The sequence below is a fragment of the Apteryx rowi genome, unplaced genomic scaffold (assembly GCF_003343035.1).
Source record: "Apteryx rowi isolate R43461 unplaced genomic scaffold, aptRow1 scaffold_39, whole genome shotgun sequence".
In the NCBI taxonomy this organism is placed as follows: Eukaryota; Metazoa; Chordata; class Aves; order Apterygiformes; family Apterygidae; genus Apteryx; species Apteryx rowi.
In genome coordinates this window covers 375,725-397,816 of record NW_020450418.1, presented here as the reverse complement: position 1 = coordinate 397,816, position 22,092 = coordinate 375,725, and the positions used below count along the sequence as shown (strand labels likewise).

At 40.6% G+C, this 22,092-nt stretch overlaps 1 protein-coding gene across 1 annotated transcript in view; it reads right to left on the bottom strand.

The window, feature by feature from the left end:
• The window catches only part of ERICH3 (glutamate rich 3), a 56,496-nt gene that overhangs the window by 11,305 nt on the left and 23,099 nt on the right, over positions 1-22,092 (bottom strand). Inside the window, exons 9-14 of the mRNA XM_026074479.1 lie at positions 21,662-21,880; positions 16,374-16,554; positions 14,644-14,830; positions 11,884-12,179; positions 9,105-9,323; positions 1,465-1,965 (exon numbers count right to left, since the gene is read on the bottom strand). Of these exons, the coding sequence (XP_025930264.1) occupies positions 1,465-1,965; positions 9,105-9,323; positions 11,884-12,179; positions 14,644-14,830; positions 16,374-16,554; positions 21,662-21,880 (1,603 nt within the window). The remainder of the gene's footprint in view (positions 1-1,464; positions 1,966-9,104; positions 9,324-11,883; positions 12,180-14,643; positions 14,831-16,373; positions 16,555-21,661; positions 21,881-22,092) is intronic.

Genomic DNA, 22,092 nt, shown 5'->3' with positions numbered 1-22,092 from the left:
GCAGACATGATGTTGGACTTTACTATGAAGTAAATGCTGTTACCTATAAAAAATTTGACCAATTTGACTCCCTCCCTGTGATATTTGATAGATGGTCTCTGTTCAAACCTAGAGCCATAAAAGTGTGTGTGTTGAATGACAGCACATAGAAATTTGTACAAATTAAGAACAGTGCCATTGTTTCRGGCTAATTCAGTATCAGATTACTAGCTTGACACATTCAGTTAATCTTTCTTTGGTTTTACACCACAGTGTAACATGCTGTCCTCTGTGTTTTTAAAGTTCCTTGTTCTTCAACAGCCTTTACTCAACTCATCTGAGTCTAGTGGTAAAGCTGCTTAAACTGAAGTTCCTTTCATCACACAGCTGGAGGGTTCCAGAAGCAAACATCTTTTAAGACTTCAGCATTACTCAGAGAAGAGTATACTACCATCTTTACTTCAATTCTCAATGCATAACAAAGCAAAAGCAAAGCACAAGAGAGTCAAAGTAACCCAGCAGCAACAGACTTGCAAAGTACTGAGCACCAGCATTCACAGATGTTTATTCCACACACATGGCTTAGATACATGCACTGTAGTGAACAGAAAGCAACAGAAGCAGAACCAAAAAACACCTATTAGAACAAAAGCATGATACATTCCACTGCAAATCCAGCATATAGAAAGGTACAATTAGAAATATAGTCTGGCATGGCTTGTGGCTCTCCTTCTTTATGTCAGCACCACTGCAGAAGAGTATTTATTTATACTGCCTGATTTAACAACATCCAAGACATTTCCCCTATGAACCAGATAACATTTCAAAGCAAGGACTTGCATTCTTTCCCCTTCCCCAGATATGATAATGCAAAACCTTGCTAATGCGGCTAACCGTTTGTTACTTGCTCATTATCAACACATCATCCATAAAGGAGAGGTTGAAACAGCAACATCTCCATTTTACCAGCAAACAGAGGTGTCAGACTGATTTACTCCTTGACAAGAAGTCCATGACAAAGTGCAGTTACAAAACCAGGAGTCAATTGACATATTTCTTATCCCCATCTGCTGCACCATGACTCACATGGCATCTTCTGTAGTTTTTTTTTTAATCCAGTATTACCCACATTATAAAGAGATTCTCCCAGTCTGGCATGCAGATTCTCTTACAGATAATAAAGGACATTTGAATCTTATAATTATAATATAATTACATGATATATCAGACCTAAATACTGGAGTAAAAAAGAATAGCCAAAGCCTTACACTGAAAACACTAGAAAAGAAACAACAGACCCAGGTTACATTCTGGATGGTTATTTAGCTCACAGCAATACAGAGCACTCTAACAGCCTGATATTGTCTAGAAAAGTAGTCCAGCAACTGCATTTCCCATGCTGCATAATAACTTAGTATAAAAGCAAATACAGCAGCACTTACACACACTGGTCACATCACAGTTCTGCAGAGGGAATGTACTCACCACCTCCTTCGTCACTCTGAGGAAAGTCTTCATTTCTATCCTCCACTTCCATCATATTGCTTTCCAAAGACACTAGGACATCTTCCTCACCATCTTCCTTCCTGTTACGTGCATTCTTCTCCCCATCTTCCCTTGTGTTACTTTCTACTGACCCAGCCTGTTTGAGTTCCCCATCAACTTCAGAACCTTGATGCTGTATTGCCATTATATTTTCACAAAAAAATTCAGTGTTTTCCCTTGCTGTTAAATCTTCTGTTTCTGTCTTTTCTGCTTCATCTATTCTTTCCTTTTCCAGCGAAAAAGTTTCCAGATTGTCCTCCATTCTGAGCAGTTTATTCTCCCCATTCTCATTTCCATAACATGCATGAGCTGTGTTATCAGATGCCCTTTCGATATCATACTCCTCATTGCCCTTAACATTGTCATTGATCTTTTCAGCAGAGTCATCTTCACTGCTATACAGAGTACTCATGGATGAGAGGGAGTGCGTAGACCTCCTGTCTAGAAGTAGCAAACAATTTCATTTTAGTATCTGTCACTAAAACATCTGCATTCATTGCCCACTAATTCATTTTGCTATGCACAAAGGGACAGATCCTTATCTAATATCAATCTCTGAATTACACCATCTGAAGGACATGATGGCAAAGTTCCAATAACTGTACATAGAAGTACATTGCCCAAATGTATCAGTGTTAAAATCAAAGCCATTAACTTTTTCTTCTGATAATGAAAATGAATTCCATTAGCTCCATCAATCACACAAAAATGTGCTTCCAGAACCACCTCTAATATGATTGAGAAGGGTTTTTAGAATTGTTTCTTGAGCTCTGTTTCACAAAAGATGTCAACAATAATAACAGTCCTTTAGTGCACTCCTATCATATCAGTGAACAGGATAAAGATCTGTAAAATCATGTGTAAAACACAGAAGGTGAATTGGGAAGGCAGTTCACCATCTGCTCTAATAAAAGATTTAGGGAGCATCATATAAAATTCAAAAATGGAAAATTTGAAGAAAAATAAATCAATCTTCAGTGATCATTCTTCATATAGCATTTCGCAGAACACTGGAACTTACTGCAGGGAAAAAACAGTTCAAATATGCAGTTTACATATTGTACACTGTATGTACTCTTTAAAATCCATGTGCCATTAATTTATGTTACTTCCACTATAGCAGCACTCAAAGGTTACAAGTAGATTAGTGTACTGATTACTGCAAACACAAAAATGTAGCACCTGTGCCCAAAGGCTTGCCATCCAAAATCTTGTCCTACCAACACTAACACACATGCTTAACTGAAAGTAAGTGAGAAGTTCTTTTCCAAAACCATCATAGGTCTCAGGCTTGGCAGATGAATTTCAGGAATAGGCAATGTACAGAGTACACAGAAGTTCAGGTCAGGAGGAGATGAAMGTTGAAGCTAGCAAGAATGAAAGCTAAATTATACAGAAACATACTGTGTGGGTAATTTCCAGSTGTTCACAGGTTTATTATGTTTGCATCTAGGAGACAGACAGAAAGTAAGCTTGCACTACAAATGACTAACATGCCACGGCAAAGCAGGGATGATCTGGAYCACAATAAATTTTATATGGGATAAACCTACATTTCAGCCATAAAAAAAGATACTCAAATTAACAAAATATCAAAAAGTCACCTAATGACAAAATAAAAGGACCGGGGGGGGGGGGGAACAAGGCTGAAGGCAGAGCCTTTCCAAATGTTTTAGACAAACATGTTCTGCTGGCCACCTAGCTGTGTACGTACATACTAAAGAGCAGTAGAGTGATTCCAGGGGTCCGAGTAGCCATGGTAATTAACAGCAGCTACAGGTGTTCAATAACTTTGCAAATGAGATCACTAACTTATGTGCCTAAATATGAATTCAGGAGCTCGACTGTAGGTAACAGATTTAAGAACCAACACATCTTTATTATCCTCTGCAAGCCAAGAGAAAATGAGTTACTTATTACTAGCATGATAATCCAATAAAGCTCCCCACAAAGACTGATCTTACCAGATCAGAATAGTGAATGTCCGTGTTGACTGACTCCAGGAGACAACCAAATAAAATTCACAGTTTAAACAGTAAGTGACTCAGCCTTGATTACACCAAGTAGAAAAGTGCGTTGAGCACATTATGGGTGCGTTCATGTGCACTGCACATGACTCCATCAGTAGATACAAGACAAATCTGCACCTGAAATGAACCTCTCATGGACTAAACTGCTTATGTAGTAACACCCTATTCATGCTGGCCCTGCCACTAATGCCAGACTCTGCGCTACGGAGTGACTGACTCCAACAGACTCTTGCACTACAGAGCACAAAACCTTACATCTCAGCAGGGCATTGCATTCAATATTGAAAAATACAGAGTCGGAGAATTTCACCCAAGTTAGGCACTCATGCAAACAGGAGAAGAAGGAGAATTCCATGTTGTAACTTTAGCTTCCACCCATGCACCATCAGTATACCAGAATTGTAATCTGTGGAAAATAGCACGTTCCTGCCCGAAAGAGTCTTATAACCACAGCTGAAAGAATCCCTATCAGAGTATCAATCCTCCACCACTAGAAAATTCAATGGGCTGAGGAAGGGAGTTCCTCTACAGAGGCTGCCCAAGACAGTGTACTAATTTCCAGACCTCTGGCACAACAAGATGCATTAATGAAGAGGCAATTCAGGTAAGTGCAAAAGAGCTGGATATTAGAAGAGTTACATGGATTTGATTACAAGAAAAAAAAAATCTAAATATTTAGGATTGGGGCAAATGACGACTCAGGCAGAGGATGCACTAACTGTCTTGGAAAATTTGTAAGCATAAACATAAAGAAGGGAGAAGAACTGCTTAAGAATGTGCAAAAATGCACAACTAAAATGTTGGAGTTAAATTAAGAAAAAAAATGTAATAATAAATATCCAGAAAAATCTTCCACTGTTCAGATTTTTAAGATACTTTATTAATCTCCTAAAAGAAATGATGAAACTAGTGATGAGTACTAATAATTCTTGGAATGTTTCCATGCAGACTATTTTCAGATAGAAAGGGTTCTTCAGTCATACAGAAAACCTCTTTATCCTCAAAATTACCAACAAATTCTTAATAGTATATCTTATTTCTCAGGAAACCACTGCTACATTTCAGTAGGAAAAATTCACATCTTTTTCATCACTCTCCTCCACTTCTTTTGCTCACTGGTGGGAAAAAAAAGTTGAAAGTTTTCATTACCAAGGAAGAAGACCAAAAGACAACCAAAAGAAAGACAACAGGAAAGAAATCACAGACATTCTGTATTCATTTTTTAAAATAGTGGATTGCATTTTTTTTTTCTTTTTCAGTGGTTATAATAAATTTATTTCAACTCATTTTAATTAATCGGGGTGACATTAATTACCCAGTGATGTCTGGCTTTGTATAATGAATCATCTACTAACAAATGTTTGGTTGAATTTCTGCTGTTTAGAATATAAGCATTTAGAGCAAAAGGCCTTAAACTCACCTTTTTTAAAAATTTTTAATTATAGAATTTGAATAATGTTATACAGATAGAACTAAGAGCAAAAACAGACTCAGTATGTCTCCTATAACACAAAAAACATGTTCCTTCTGTTCTTCTTTCAACTTCAGCCTTTTCTGTGTATTTCTACACCTATAAGGGCTTTGTGCCTGTTTCTTATTACTTAGCTCTTGCTCATTCCATTCTTTGTACCAGCCCTCTAAACAGTTCATACTCTCTATTGATACTACCTTCTTGCCCATACGTCCTTATATTACATACTGCTGACAATCACAATATACTCTTGGGGGTGTATCAATGCCTGGAGTCATTAAATAAAAAAACTTCAAAAAAAAAAAAAACAAACTTATTTTCTTTAAAGGATTAAAAACAAATCTCATGCACTATTCCTGAGTGAGATTCTCCTTTTCTTACCATCTTGCAGTTTTGTACCTTCTCGATAACAGATAACACAAATACATTCATCAAATAAGTCATTTCCCACTGTTACCCAGCAGATGAAATTTTCCATACTTTTCACAAATCCACCATATTTTGTAACTTCTTGCCTTCATGGGGCACATGTCATCAAGACCACTCTTAACATCAAATAATCAAAACTGAATAGTTAATCAGGTGTCATGGAAAGGACTTACTGATGCCCTCATTAAAAACACCAACTTCTATTATATATTGCTCCAGCAGAACCTCACAGATTGAAAAAGCCACCCCATTTCCAGCACTCACTTCCAATAAACACAGCCTTTCCCTTCATACAGCAAAAGAGCTCTACGTCAGCAAACTAACTGGCTCTGTAAGAAACACATGCTGCACAGCGAACCTGGACAGAACTAGCTGAGGACTCAAATACCATCCAGCAAATAGACATTTGGGATATCACAAACCCTTCCACCAAACTTTCTATTCAAACAGAAGGAAATGCCCAGCACCAGTTTGGATTCCACTGCAGTGATATTTGTAAACAGATTTTGTGCAAGTACACAGAAGTAGATATCAACTGATTTCTGAATATTTCTATCACCTTGAGTGTAAAAATCTATTTGAAGATTAATCACTACAGCCAGAACAAAAAGATCATCGTGACCTTCAAAGTTAAAAGCAAAGCCCCTAGAAATGCAAAAGATTCCAGTGATCTGAAATGTCACCCAAAGCTAGCAGTAACCTTAACAACCTTATCTAACGTTACAGTCCATTGTGCACTAGTGTTAAATAAGAACTACAGAACTCCTAAAATTTATATCCTCCGGGTGGAAAGCCTGAAGGAGCACTTCCTCCAGTATCCCTAGCCCCTAATCTATGCCTCTTCCATGATTCATTGTATGTATATATTTAGACTTCTAAAAGACCCTTTACAGTTCCCATCCAATATTTGAGTACCATTCCCTACACTAAGATATACAAATGCCAAATTAGAACATTGCCTACGTCCTCCTAGCATCCTCAGCAAATGTTACAGGGATAATGAATGAAGTAAAGCCAATTTCCCTGTCTCCTTTCATCAAAAGTCACGATGAGAAAGTTAAGTCGTCAAAGCTCACGTGGGCAACGGGAAATGGATTCCAAGCCATGAGCTTCTCAAGAAGCACCTTTCAAAACAGCTTCCCTTCACTTCCATGGAGGGACGCTCCCAAGTTTGACACTCAAGGGTCATTACTCATTGCCAAATGAGCCGCAAATGATAACTGGTGACACCTGTATTAGTGTGTTGATGTAAAAGAGAGAAGCAGCAAATCAGGCTGCTAAGACAGACGACTAAAACTCTCATATTTGAAACCACACAAAATGTAAATGGCTTAAACACATGTCCTGAGCTATTACAGTAAAGGAGAACAAAGCAAGCCATGGCAAATATAACCTCATACACAGTATCAGTGCATGTACAGTAATGGGTGAGGAACCACTGCCTAGTGAGTAGCTGTTTTACATTTATTAATTTAAATTAATTAAATTAATAATTTAATTAGTGATATTAATTAAATATCCCTATTTCGTGATTTGGTGGCTTCCCAATAGCCTTTTCTCTTCAGCATAGAAAAATTTATATTGAGTTATTGAGCTACGGTGACTTGCAGCATCCTTACATGCCAGTAAAAACAAAGGTGAAAAGGGTGGCCCTTAAAGAAGGTCCTTAGTGTACAGGTAGCCATTAAAGGCCCTTACAGTTACCTCTTTCTCTCCACCTATAAACACATATGCATCCACATGCTTCCACTTGATTATCACACACTGCTACAGCTTGATAAGCAGCTGATTAAAATCACAAAAATGATAATGTCATACACTAATAAGAAGAAAAGAATGCTTAATTGTACTGATTATTCATGAATCACAAATAAACTATTTCTGATTACCATTAGAAAAGAAAAATTAGATTTTTTTGATTGTTGCAATGATTTTATAGGCAAAAATGTTTCAAACCTGGTTTGAATTTCTGTTGCATTTTATACTTTCTATAAAAAGACTGGATCTTTCTTGCAGCTGCAACTTTTTCACAAAGAGCTGTTTTACCTTTGCAAATTTCACCTAGAAATACAAATGTGAAGTAATGTTTACATTTAACTTGAGAAACAACTTGCATATTAGGACTGTCAGATGTAAGGAATATAAATGAGTTCATTAAAACAGCAGTAAATGGAGAAATCCTGGTATATTATGGCAAGCAACAGGCACGTAAGTCAGCTCAGGATCTAAGAGAGCAGTAGAGGAGAAATGTTAGAGAAGTAAACCACTTTGCCATGAAGAAGAGACAAGCCAAAATGTAGGCAGTTCATTTTTTGCTCTTTCACCATGTTCTGGAATTCTCTTATTGCTTGTTTAATAAATGTAAAATTGCCTGCAAGTTTCCTGTTGGATTATTTATGAATATGTGCTGCTGGGAATATGTGAAGGCCAACAGTTAGAACATTAAGCATGAAAAGTGCTGATTCAGGCAACTGAAGGGACAGAAAATGCTATTTATGCTACAGAAATTCATTACAGAACAGCTTAATCTTTCTTAAATTAATAATAATTGTCCTGTGCACTTCACACTTTTGTACCTATATCTGGATCAAGAAATCACAACTTGTCATACTGGCTTGGACTCTTAACCTATTCACTACCAGACTTTAAGTGAGACCCTCAAAAACTTCCTAACTGCTACAAGTGGAATGGACAGATGAGTAGATTGCGTTTTCCCCTCTGAACCACAACTGAGTGAATGATCTAGCAGGGTACAAAGCCAAGGTTATGATTATTTAGGGTCATTAAAAATCCACTAAAGATAGCACTTATGAAAAACAAGGTATTATATTGGGTTTCCTGATGACTTCTCAGATAAAAGTGCACTCCTCAGAATGTGTAAGTGGTCATGACTTCATGGATGTCAGTGACCATTGACATTACCATTTGCCCCAAGTATTCACAGCTAATTTGCTGACTAGCTGCTTTTCCATTTCTGCAACTAAATAGTTCAGCAATGTCTACTGTAAACTGTGACACATGCTTATGCTGCCCAATGAGTTTGGCTGTATTTCAATGATGGATGGTAGAACCGATAAAAACACTTAAAATAAGTATCTTTTACCAATTCAGTAGCCACTGCATGATTTTTCTTTGCCCTTTACCTAGTTTATATATCATATTAGCACTGCAGCACAAAATTAATATCTGTGCTCCCCCAAGTGAAGCCACCAGGAACTGTAAAATATCACAATGTTGTAATAAAGATGTCAACCTACTCTTTCCCATTTCTTCTCACCCACCTGAAGAGTATCACAATTGCAGCTGAGAGATACATTAAGCTCTACCAGCTCAATGAATGCAGTGGGGAAAGGCAGAAAGACTGCATCTCAGTCTAAGGTACAGCAAAGTAGCTGACTTGTGCCTTCTCTTCCCAATTACTTCTAGAAGTGGCTACTGCACAGCTGGGTATCTTTAAGGCAGCAGAAAAATCCCACTGCCCAGACTGTGCAACAAACACAAAGGGTTTGGATATTTCGTGATGACTAACACCCAAAGTGTCATTTAAAAGTAATACAAATACAGACTCAACATATATTACCGGACATGCACAAAATGTAAAACATGCATCACATTGACTGCTATAAGCCTTGGTATGAAAAAAAACTAACCTTGTTTATTATCCTCTGAGTCACTGTCAGAGTATCCATCATTTTCATCTTTCTCACCATCAGAGGCCTGCAGTGCCTTCTGTGATGAGTCTCTACTCTCTTTTTCATGGTCTGAATTATCGTTCTCATCATCTGAGGATGACTTTGACGTTCCATTCATTTGATCACCAGTCTGTTCTTCTTCACTGACTTCATCTGCTTCAAAATCTTCATCATAGTCTAAAATAAGAGAATTCTACTGTGAGACAGAAAATAGAATTCACAGCTACTAAAGTTGTTTTTAAGCAGACAGAGGTTAACTTCATTAACCTCCTTTTCCCCTTGTATTTGCTCACTTTTTTTTTTTAAGCCAGGAGAGAGTCTAAGACCACAGGTAGGAATTGTAAGAGCACATTATCATAAAAAACCATCATGCTCTACATAGAGAGAGTAGCAAAAACACGATAAAGCTACTGAGTGATGCAACAAGTATCACTAATATATTAAAAATATAATGAAAAAAAATTAGCCACTGCAAGGACTAGAAAAATAAAAAGATGAGTTATGCAAAGTCAGAAATAAGAGACAGACTCTTATTACAGGGAAATAAATTGTTGCAATGACAAAAAAAATACAAGCAATAGAGAAAGCTGTAGAAAGGTAGTATGTTGTAGTGCAAAGTCAGATAAATGTGGATTGACAAGGCAAATTAGCAAAGTAGCAGCTTACAGGTTAAATTAACTAATTAAATCCAACTAAAGGGCACTGCAGAGGAACATTCTGATTATGACATGGTTCAAATGTTCATGCAGTTCCCAGGTGAAATCCCGTTACAAATGAAACTTATCGCAGAATTACCATTTTTACATCAACAGGGCCTGTATTTCATCCCAGGTTACTAGCCTGACAAGTTGTAACATGTGATAGATAACTTTGCTCACACCTGCAGTCAAAAAGTTTTCTTCATGCATATACATTAAAGAATCCTTCCCTTTCTAGCCAAGGCTGCAGGATTTAAATCCCAGACACCAGAATGTACAGTGATGCCAATACATTTCCATTTAAAATTCAGTAGTTTCACGGCCACCACTAGTTCACTGCACATGCAGCAGAGAGATAATAAACCTAAACTGTGAAGGAGAACTGTCACTGCTGACAAGCTAGCTGTCCCTCTTGGCCATAATTTCCTCACCTTACAGATTTAACTGCTCACCTCTTTTTCTTTCCATCAATGCTTTTAAAGCACTGAAGTGACAGAATGCCAAGGAGACTATGTGAAGAGTATCTGATGCAGAACCAATTAGGCAAATAACAATTACCCAGACAATGAGAATTAAGAAAATAAGTAGATTTATCTTCTGCATTAAAAAATCAATTGACATTCCAACTGCATTGTTGGAAGTGAGGCCTCCTTCGGTAACTGTCAGAAAGATGCCCACCTCCTGGAAGTGAAAAGGCTTGATTAATCACAAAAACACATGCACAGGGACTAACAAAAAAAGCTGTGCAGAAGCACTACAGAATCATGAAAGTAAAAACAGGAATTGGAAGCAGGAACAAAAAGCTCTCTATATAAGTACAACTTACTCTGAAAATACTTTTTAGCATGGAGTGAGTGGAAGAACAGGCAGTGCTAACTGTCTCCTCTTCTTTTAGGATTAGGCAGATGTGTAAACAGACTGATGACAAAAGGGACTGGCTTTAGGTGGTACTGGRGAAAATGGCACATTCTGAGCATGAAGCTGGAGTTACAGCACATCATTTTTATATCACAAACATTATCTTTGTCTGCCACAAGAAACACTGCTTGGGCAAACTTTTGGCAAGCGCAGCCTCTTTCTGGTCTTTCTTTTAAATCCCTGTCAACAAAAACCAGACAGGACTCAAGCAAAAAAGGCAAGGTCAGCCAGCTACAACAGTCAATGGAAGCATTAGGGGGAGGGAAAGAGAATTCCTTTCCAGCACTGCAAAAGCAGAGACAGCAAGAAAGATGAGTTTGGAGACCTGGAGCAGAGAGGATGAAGATTTGGAAAACCGAGGAAGCTAGAGGTCAGGGTGGGTTCGGGTAGGAGGTGCTTGGGGCAGTTTGGCAGAGAGGTGACTAGGAAGAGCCTTAAGTGAACAAAGCAGCTCATTCCCACCGGCAACAGAGAGGAGAATACACCAAAGTATTTCATCTGGCTCTAAATCCTGCTGACATTTCACTGCTATGTGCTCTTCCCACCTTCTCTCCCCTTCCACGCCCAATGTACAGCCTCCTCCACTCCACCATTCCTCCCCTCCATCTGTCTGGAGTCAGACAGCAGGAGGTTTTCCATCTCCTACTGCTATGACTGCTGTCTTCTCTCCATTCACCTTATGCTGATATCTTGTTTCCCACAGGAGCTCTTCTYGGACTCACTGTCTCCCTGCCCATACACAGTCCCATTCCCTCCTTGAGCTCTATCTATTTCCATCTGCTGCTGTTGTCCTTCCTCATAGGTGYCCTGCCACTGTGCTTCACTTTCCTCCTGCTTTCTCATCTACCTTAGGCTCCTGTTTCAGACTCTCCATCCTTCCTTACATGCTTTTTGGCTCCTGCAAAACACTCATCTTGTTGCTTGGTTGAAAGGAGTCCCACTAAGTTTATTGCCTAGAAACAGCCATCAACCTCTGAGCCGTCTTCACCACGTTTCTCGCACACGAGGTATCCCAAGGGAGGATAACTCCTAAGGAAGTTGGAAGCCCACAGTCCCATACCTTCTTCCCTAATTCTCCTCTCCCATTTTTCATTCCCTGTTTGTGCTTTGAAATACTGTACCATTTTTACCAATATCTTCCTGACTATCTTCAGTCTCATGATCAGACAGTTCTTTCATTTCTTCTCTTCTGTACTCCTCTCCTGTCTCCGTTTTGTCCTCCATAGGTTCCACACCCGCTCCATGACCTGATAATATGACTAACATTGAATCTTTGCCTGTATTCTGCTCAACACTGCTTTCACTTGGCTCCTTGTGCACTCCGTCTCTCAGAAAACCTGCTTGCTTTTCATGGTCCTCCTCCATTTTTCTCTTGGGAGGGGATGGCTTTTTGTCCAGGCCCATTGCAATAATGCACCTACAAAAAAAACAAGGAGAATTGGAAAATACCACACTTTTCTTCCAGTGAACAATGGAAGGGCCGTAGGCGCAGTCAGCAATTCATCTCATTATCTGAGCTGAAATTAGGTGCATACCTGTGCCTCAGCTTCGCCATTCAGACAACAAGGATACTGATAATGTGCTTCTCATTTTGAAAAGCACCCTAAAATCATGAAATGCTCCACAAACACAGATGCAGTTCCCCCTTGAAAGAGAATATGGCTGTTCCACTGAAAGGTGGCAAATGACATATAAATAGATTAAAGCACAAATTAAAGTGTCTTTTAATTTCAAGCCACACCAGGCATGATCTGTGAAGATATTAATCACTGAGAAATGCAAACAAGCTCCAAGTCAGAGGTGCTTTGGATACAGATCCTGCTGTAACATCCAGTAAAGTGATGACTCAGGTTTTGTGGATAAGCTATTTTTTAGTTTGTCCGGTGGGTCAAATAACTGTGAGGGAGGGGGGAGGTTGAATTTGGATTGGTTTTCAATTTCTGTTCCATTTTTTCTCACCTAGCAGAAACCCAAACAATTGCAAAACAAAGCATTTAGAATGACTTGTAGAGACTGCTACTCTTGTATAAAATGGAGTGACAGACTCTTTAAGCTGATGCGTAGGATGCTCATGTAAGAGACCAGACTTCCTACCCCTGATTTAATGTTAACTGCAGACATCAGGAGCCACTCTACACCATCTCCGACTGTCAGAACACTGTGCTGTAATATATTGATTCAAATCTCCTGCAGGCAGTGGATGGAACTAAAACCAGAACTCTCACGTTAAAATTAAACCACTCTACTCTTAGTTGCAAGTCTCTGTCGGAAACCATATTTTCTTCATAGACCACTACGGCCTAAAAACTTTTCCTTCCCCAGAATTGTTTTTCATATGTAAAGGTTCTGTGCAGTTCCCCTCACACTGCCCTTCTCTGCAGCTGCTTACAAACTACTGTGAAATGTCCTGAAATTATTCAGTCTAGAAGTCTTTCAGTTTTGCAGGCACAACAATTAAGTGTAACAATTTCTGAAAGGAGACCTATTCCCTCAATTATTTGTTCCCAGTATTTTTTTTCAGTGATTTTTTTCAGAATTTGGGTCTTTACTGAGAATCAGATTGGGTGTTTAATGTGTAGATATGAAATCATACTCAAAACAGAAAATAAATACAATTGCATTGGACCTGAAGAAGATGTGAAAATAATTTTCATTTACAGGGAGAATCTGGCTAAAGGAAGTGTTTTTTAGTCAACAGAAATGTCAGCTGGACTGAAGAGAGACAGGACAACGGAGATAGATAGCACTAAGCATAAGAGGGCAGGAGGTGCCAGGGAGGAGGCTACCCAGTAAGTAATTACCTGAATCAATTTCAGGAGACTATATTAATTCAGAAAAAGGCAGCACTTTAGATCTTTCTAGAAATTGCAGAAAAGCTGAGATTTGGGCATTTCCTAAACACTATAGGCACTATATACATTCTGAATTCAGATGCTTTTCACTACTAAGAAAATACTTAGCAATACATTTATAGAAATCATGTTTAATGTTAGCTTGAAGTAGAAAAAAAAATATGGAACAGTACAGCAAAATGTTTTTCCCTCAGAATTCAGTCCTTATCTAAAAAATAAGTATGGCTCTATGGGGGTTCTCTTCTCCCCATCTTCATCCAACTGTTTGTTGCTGTTTTAAAAATTACTTAAGGAAAAGAATAAAGAAATTTTAAAACTATCCATAGGTGCAAAAGCTTTCATGTCCAACATGACTTTGAAAATCATGCAGAAGGAAGATTTTATTAAAATTAAAGCTTGTTAGCAAAACTGTAGCTGTTGATCACAGCACTGCTTTTGCCCCCAAAAGAGAATAAAACTCTGTTGCTCAGATCTGTTGTTTGAAACATGGCTAACATCCACTATTGCAGGCAAGATATTACACCTTAGGGGCAGAACTGATTTTTTTTTTTTTAAAGCTGGTTTTCACAATCACAAAGAAAACTCTGAAAACTACAGTTAACTAAACAGCACTCTTGATATTTGTTTCACTATCACTTCCACCAGAAACATCTAGGTGGCATATTTACACCACCCTACACCTATTTCTCAGGACTCTACTGCTGATGAATTACTGACAGCCTCCTGACMATCTGAAGGATCAAGTGCTATAATGCAAACATATATTGTCAGTTCAAAATGCCTGTGCCTACTCCACAGGATGGCTGAAGAGGCAGCACAGAACTCAGCTGACTTAGATAGCATCCTTGGATGTGGGACTCTGAATGAGAAGCCCCACTCTGCAGATGTTTCAAGGGATGCCCAGAAACATACCAGGTTCTGCAGAGCAGTGGGGTGCCAGAAAGATTTTAAAAAGCAGAAGAAAATGATAAACACTCTAAAAACTGTGCTGCTAAGGCTTTGTGAGCAAAGTGCACTCTGTCTCCTTACCTATAGCAAGGAGATGCTCTCTCCACATTGAGAAAACCAAAGTATCCATGTCTGCCTCCCAGCCTGGAATGCTTTTGATGTTTGTACTCACAGCAAGAGCTCAACCTGTCCACCTGCATCCCATTGAGAAAAAAGGTGAGGCTGAATGGGAAACCATGGTGCCTTCTTGAGATGAACTGAAAGGTCTCTGTAATTGAAGAAAGGAAAGTGTTCAAAGAAAAAGGTTATGCTTTACTGTCAGCCTATTGCATTTATTGTATCTCATCTGCATCATCTCCAAAGCACCCATCCCACTGAGACCAGGTCCTTTCGTTCTCGGCTGTATTAATTAGGTTATAAAACTCTACCTCCTTCATGCACAATGTTCTTTTCTCTTTCCAGCCCAGGAGTACCAAGCTGGACACACTTGTGACAACCTAATACATTATYGGTTTGGCCTTTCACGGCTACAGCAGCAATAGAACCCAGAGCCTTGATCTCAAAAAAAATGGATTCTGCCACTTGCCTTACAAAGGGTGTACATTAACTACAGATAGTTTAAAATACCTGGAGTATGTCTACATGATACAATGCAGTGGTACTTTAGAGCTCCTGCAGTGTCCTACATACATTCGTCACAGTGCAGCACCTTGCAAAGAATGCAGTCCAGGTTCCAAATCAGTACAGCCGCAATATTAGCGGCTGAACATGGTCTTTGTCATAGCAACACTGAGCAGCTGAATTATACAGTTTCTGAAGCTATTTCAGGCTACACTGCAAGGGCACTGTTCAGCATCCAGGCCTTAAGGGCCCTGAGGCTGCTACCCTGCTCCATACCAGGAGGGAACCTGGCTGTACTCCTTTTCCCCACAAATCCTGGTATCCCTCCAAAGTGAACTGAGCACACAAGTAGGGAGAAAGCTACACTGTACTCCAATAGGTTCCCTAATAGGTGTGAATGGGGATCAGGACAGCAGGAGAATACACAAAGGACACCTTCCCCACAGCAGGGGGACAGCTGCAATGAATGTCTTTGAACCAGAGCTATGGGCACACTATGGCACATCCATAACCCAAGGGAACAGACTAAAGCACAGTGACCTCTGTACCACTTCCCCATATACAGTGAGAATGCAAATGCCAAACACAGTGGGTTCTGTGAGCTGGAATGAGGGGTATAATCTAAAGAACCATTCTTCCTTATAAATGAAAACCTCCCAGCCACCCCCCACTCTCCTTTTCCTGATCCTAATTTCCCAGAACACATTTCTCCTTTTATTGATGATATATACCAGTGTGGGTAACCCTATAGAAACCAACCGAGTAACACTCATGTTAAAGGGATGAGAACTGGGCTCCCGCCAAGTAGTTTTCCTTCTGCAGTAATAAACAGCATGCACTGATGTATTACAGCAAGTCAGAAACAAATAACTTGTATTCAGGGACAGTTTACTATTGCAAACATTTTTATTAACCATACATCTCTATCTAAAATTAATCTAACCCACAGTATTTTGTTAAATCACTCCTCTAAATCCCTTCTTCCATAATTTGCAAAAGTAATTACAACCTCATTTTCAATCATGAAACAGTAAATCTAGATTTAGTTTGGAGGCAGCTGGTATAAAGTCCCTGGATGCCCATAACTTGACTGAGTTCAGCTGAAATCGCTTTGATATCACACCAACATGTTAGCCAAAAAAGATGATGTTGCCAGATTCAAGATAAGCTCTTCAACCCTTTATCCTTACCTCCTTCCAGTAGCTTGCCTTTGTAGACACAAAGGTTTTCTCCTCCACAGTGCTGCTGATAGACTTTGATTTCATCTCTGTAATCAGTATCATCATGAGATAAATGCACACTTTTTCCTAAAAAGATCATGGTAACAAATGCGTTGCTGCGTAATGAGGGCTTATGGAATTTTCCAGAATTCTACAGCAGGAAATACACAAAAAATGCATTCAGCTTCTAACTCCTAACAAAAGGTAAACACAAAGATCATATATGTGCAGTATATTTAATAAGTATTAACTTACTTTGTCTCTCATTGCATTTAGCACATTTAAATATCAAATAGATCAAAAATGACTAACAAATCTTTAGCCCCAGGTCAGCCCTTTTTTTGCTACTCTCCTGATTTTGAAGAATTGAAGCGCTAAGTACAACTACAGCTATCCTGAGTAGCTGCATCAAGGAGAGAAGACACTGCCAAGGTACCGCTGCAATTTAGCGGGCCACAGCCTTCAGGGACAAATTCAGTCCCTGGGCTTTAGCTGCCCTTATGCACAAAAGAGCATGAATTAGTGACAATTTTGGGAGTCAGGAAAGTGAGAAGTGGCCTACAAGCAACTTTTTCCTACAAAACAGGTTCTGTATTAAAGCAGGCCCAGTGAGTATGCCCTCTGTAGACATTAACAGGACATTCATTTGAACGACCCTGTTCGAAGATTGACATCTACTTGGAAGAGATGGAATCCATCTCACTAAGTGGGGCAAAAGCATCTTTACCAACAGGCTGGCTGATCTGGCAAGGAGAGCTTTAACCTAGGAACAACGGGGGAGAGAGACAGTTACAGGGAATACAAAATCAACAAAACAGGGCCTAAGTGAGGGCACCTCAACATTAGACAAGGAAGTGCCTGCAAGACAGCACTATGGAGAAACCTTTCACACCCTTTCTGAGAAATCGGCACGCTTGGGTGCCTCTCTGAAGTGCCTTTATGCAAATGCATACAGCATGGGGAATAAACAGGAGGAATTAGAGATCTGTATGCAGTTGCAGGGCTATGGTCTCACTGGGATCGTGGAGATGTGGTGGGATAGCTCACATGACTGGAATGCTGCAACGGATGGATACAAGCTYTTTAGGAAGCACAGGCCAGGAAGGAGAGGAGGGGGAGTCGCTCTTTATGTGAGAGAGCAGTGAGAATGCATGGAGCTCTGCCTAGGGCTGGGTGATGGCCTGACTGAGAGCTTATGGGTAAGGATTAAGGGGCAGACTAACATGGGTGACACTGTTGTGGGTGTTTGCTACAGGCCACCTGATCAGAAGAAGTAGTAGATGAGGCCTTCTACAGAGGGCTAAAAATAGCCTCACATTCACAGGCCCTGGCCCTCACGGGGGATTTTAACCACCTCAATATCTGCTGGAGGGACAACACAGCAGGGCACAAGCATTCCAGGAGGTTCCTAGAGGGCATCAATGACAACTTCCTGACACAGGCGATAGAGAAGCCAACAAAGAGAGGTGCTCTGCTGGACCTTGTACTTACGAACAAGGAAGGGTTTGTTGGGGATGTGAAGGTCAGGGGCAACCTCAGCTGCAGTGACCATGAGATGGTAGAGTTCAGACTCCTGAGAGAAGGGAGCAGGGCAAAAAACAGGATCACAACCATGGAGTTCAAGGAGCAGACTTTGGCCTCCTCTGGGACCTGCCTGCAAGAATCTCATGGGATAAGATCCTAGAGGGAAGAGGAGGTGGGGGGTGTTCCAAAAAAGCTGGCTGATATTCAAGGATCATCACCTCCAAGCTCAAGAACAGTCCATCCCAATGTGCAGGAAATCAAGCAAAGGTGGCAGGTGACCTGCATGGATGAACAAGGAGCTCCTGGCAAAACTCAAACATAAAAAGGAAGTATACAGAAGGTGGAAGCAGGGATAGGTAACCTGGGAGGAATACAGCAACATTGTCTGAATACGCACAGATGGGGCAAGGAATGCCAAAGCCCATTTGGAGTTTAATCTGGCAAGGGATGTCAAGGACAACAAGAAGGGCTTCTACAAGCTCATCAGTAACAAAAGGAAGACTAAAGGAAATGTGGGCCTGCAGCTGAATGGAGCAGGGGCCCTGGTGACAAAAGATACAGAAACGGCAGAGATACTGAATGCTTTCTTTGCTTCAGTCTTTACTGATAAGACTGGCCCTCAGGAATTCCAGGCCCTGGAGACCAGGGAGAAAGTCTGGAGAAAGGAAGATCTTCCCTTGGGGGAAAGAGGATCAGGTTAGGAATCACTTAAGGAAACTGGACAGATGCGAGTCCGTAGCCCCTGATGGGATTCACCCATGAGTGCTGAGGGAGCTGGCTAATGTCATTGCAAGGCCATTCCCAAACATCTTTGTAAGGTCATGGAGAACAGGAGAGGTGCCTGAGGACTGAAAGAAAGCAAATACCACTCTAGTCTTCCAAAAGGAGAGGACGACCCAGGGAACTACAGGGCAGTCAGCCTCACCTCCATCCCTGGGAAGGTGATCGAGCAGCTAACCCTGGATACCATTTCCAGGCATATGAAGGACAAGAAGGTGACTGGAAGAAGTCAGCACGGATTCACCAAGGGGGAATCATGCTTAACCAACCTGATAGCCTTCTATGACAGAATGACTGGCTGGGTAGATGAGGGGAGAGCAGTGGATGTTGTCTACCTTGACTTCAGAAAGGCTTTCAACACCGTCTCTTATAACACCCTCATAAGCAAGCTCATGAAGCATGGGCTAGATGAGCAGCCAGTGAGGTGAACTGAAAACTGGCTGAACTGCAGAACTCAGAGGGTTGTGACCAGTGGCACAAAGTCTAGTTGGAGACCAGTAACTAGCTGTGTACCCCAGGGATTAATACTGGGTCCAATCCTGTTCAGCTTACTCATCAATGACCTGGAGGAAGGGACAGAGCGTACCCTCAGCAAGTTTGCTGATGATACAAAACCGGGAGGAGTGACTGATACCCCAGAGGGCTGTGCTGCCATTCAGAGGGACCTTGACAGGCCGGAGAGATGGGCAGAGGGGAACCTCATGAAGTTCAACAAAGGCAAGTGCAGAGTCTTGCACCTGGCAGGAATAACCCCATGCACCAGTACAGGCTGGGGGCTGACCTGCTGGAAAGCAGCTCTGCGGAGAAGGACCTGGGGTCCTGGTGGACTGCAGGCTGACCACGAGCTAGCAACGTGCCCTTGTGGCCAAGAAGGCCAATGGTATCCTGGGCTGCATTAGGAAGAGTGTTGCCAGCAGGTCGAGGGAGGTGACCCTTCCCCTCTACTCAGCCCTGCTGAGGCCACATCTGGAGTACTGCATCCAGTTCTGGGCTCCCCAGTACGAGAGAGACAAGTAGCTACTGGAGTGAGTCCAGCAAAGGGCTGCTAAGATGATAAAGAGACTGGAGTATCTTTCATGTGAGGGGAGGCTGAGAGAGCTGGGCCTGTTCAGCCTGGAGAAGAGAAGACTGAGAGGGGATCTTATTAATGTATACAAGTATCTGAAGGGAGGATGTCAAGAGGAYGGGGCCAGACTCTTTTCAGTGGTGCCCAGTGACAGGACGCGAGGCAACAGGCACAAACTGAAACACAGACAATTCCATCTGAACATGAGGAAATACTTTTTCACTGTGAGGGTGACAGAGCACTGGAACAGGTTGCCCAGAGAGGTTGTGGAGTCTCCTTCTCTGGAGACATTCAAAACCCGCCTGGACACGATCCTGTGTAACATGCTTTAGGGGACTCTGCTTGAGCAGGGGGGGYTGGACTAGATGATCTCCAGAGGTCCCTTCCAACTTCAACCATTCTGTCAAATTTTCTCTAAAGTTGCATTACCCAAGATGAGCTACTCTCCTAAAAACAGGTGTCTACTTCAAATCAATTTCTATATGACAGCTGACTCCGCATTATTCTGCCTGCAAAGCAGTTTTAGCTGCAGCCAGACAACTTCAATGCAGCTAATCTTCTAAACACTTATTGAGTTCATTTTTCAGATTCTGAAAGATCTACAGACAAACTGATTTTTATTATTTTCAATTTTTTTTTTAAGAATGTTATCAAATGTCATAAGAGTTTCAGAAGTAGCTTCAATCCAACAGGTCACTTAATCCCAGACTGCTGCATTCAGTTGTAGTATAACCAAAAAAAAAAAAAAAAAAACTTGTTACGAGCTGAAAAGAGACATTTAGGGCCAGATTGTGTCTTTATGGTGTTCTCCACGACACAGATCCAGCTGTGACTGTAGTTCTGGCATTGCACTGAAAGTGACCATCTTAAGAAATCCACAGGGTAGATTTTCCACCAATACTGGCTCTATTGTGTTGGTATTGCTTCTCTCTGGTGCCACTACCATTGTCAGTCCACATGACCTCTTGAACTGTGACAGTAAAGCACTCCAAGCAACTCCAAACGGTGGACACACAAATTAAGCATTAAAATACTCCACACCCTTTCTACCACACATAACATTGACTGCTCTCTAGCATAAGAGATACTTAGAAGCTGCCACAATGTTGAAAAATATCTGGAATGCAGTTCCTCTGCATTAACAACTAGGAGAATTAATGTTTGCCTTTGTAGCTATCTGGAGAACATGTAAGGAGTTGTTAAACTTTGGAACTAACTACCACAGAAATCACTGAGGCCAACATTTAACAAGATGCAAAAAGGGCAACAAGAATATGCAGTATCATCAGAGTACACCTAACAAACATTCTGGAAGAGACATTAATCTCATGCTTCATAAGTAATTCCCTTGCTCATCCCTTTTCCCTTCCTCAAATGTAACCTACGCTTGAGGCTTTCAGTTAAGACAGGCCTTGAACTTCTTAAACTGAGAAGTGTTTTGTAGCATGCAGAGGGACAGGAAAAGATTTTGGACTGAAAATCCTTTGCATTGCATTGCCTGAGATTGCAGAGACTGGATTCAATGACCCATATCATCCCTCACAATCCTGTGTTCCTTACAACTTCATTTCTATACTTCTGAAGTTCTGACACTAGTTACTGTCAGAGACAGGACCAGATTGCCTAAGACAGGAAGTTTAAATGGGAGTTCCTATGGCTTTTTGTTCAAGCACCTTTTTTTCTCAACTGATGAAAAATTTCAAATGTTTTAGTATATACAGGAATGGGTGGCAGTTATATTTTAATAGTTATAAATTTTATTCATTTCAAAAATTCAATCAATCTTTAGGCAAACTATGTATTCACATAGTTCAGCATTAGGTAACTACATCTCTGAGGAAGGTAATACACCTATACATAAATGAAGAAGCAGAAGAAAATAACCTACCTTTGTTAAAAGTTGCTCTAAGTCATTTGATGCAGTGGTAGGACGAAATTGTCTTCTTCTGGGCATCCCATTTCTCACTGCTTTTACACTCCTACCTCCTTTTTGCAGGGGGGGAGGTGGCACTGGTATCACGTAATTGTTAATGATGGGGAGTTGATATGGGGATATACCAGTCACATATTCCATTGAGTTCATAAGTCTTAACCTACTCTTCTCCCCCTGAAAACACATTTTAACCAGGTTAAATAGGTCAGGCAAAAATAGCTACAGAGCATACTGAGCTAACCATGGTTTGACTGTTCTTTACATTTAGTAACAGACACACTTCCAGAACAACACTTTAACTCGGTGCTTGCAATTTTGTTCATGAAAACATTTTTGTTCTTAAACGCTTCCTTTTCATTTGCATAGCAACAAGCACAAATGGAGAA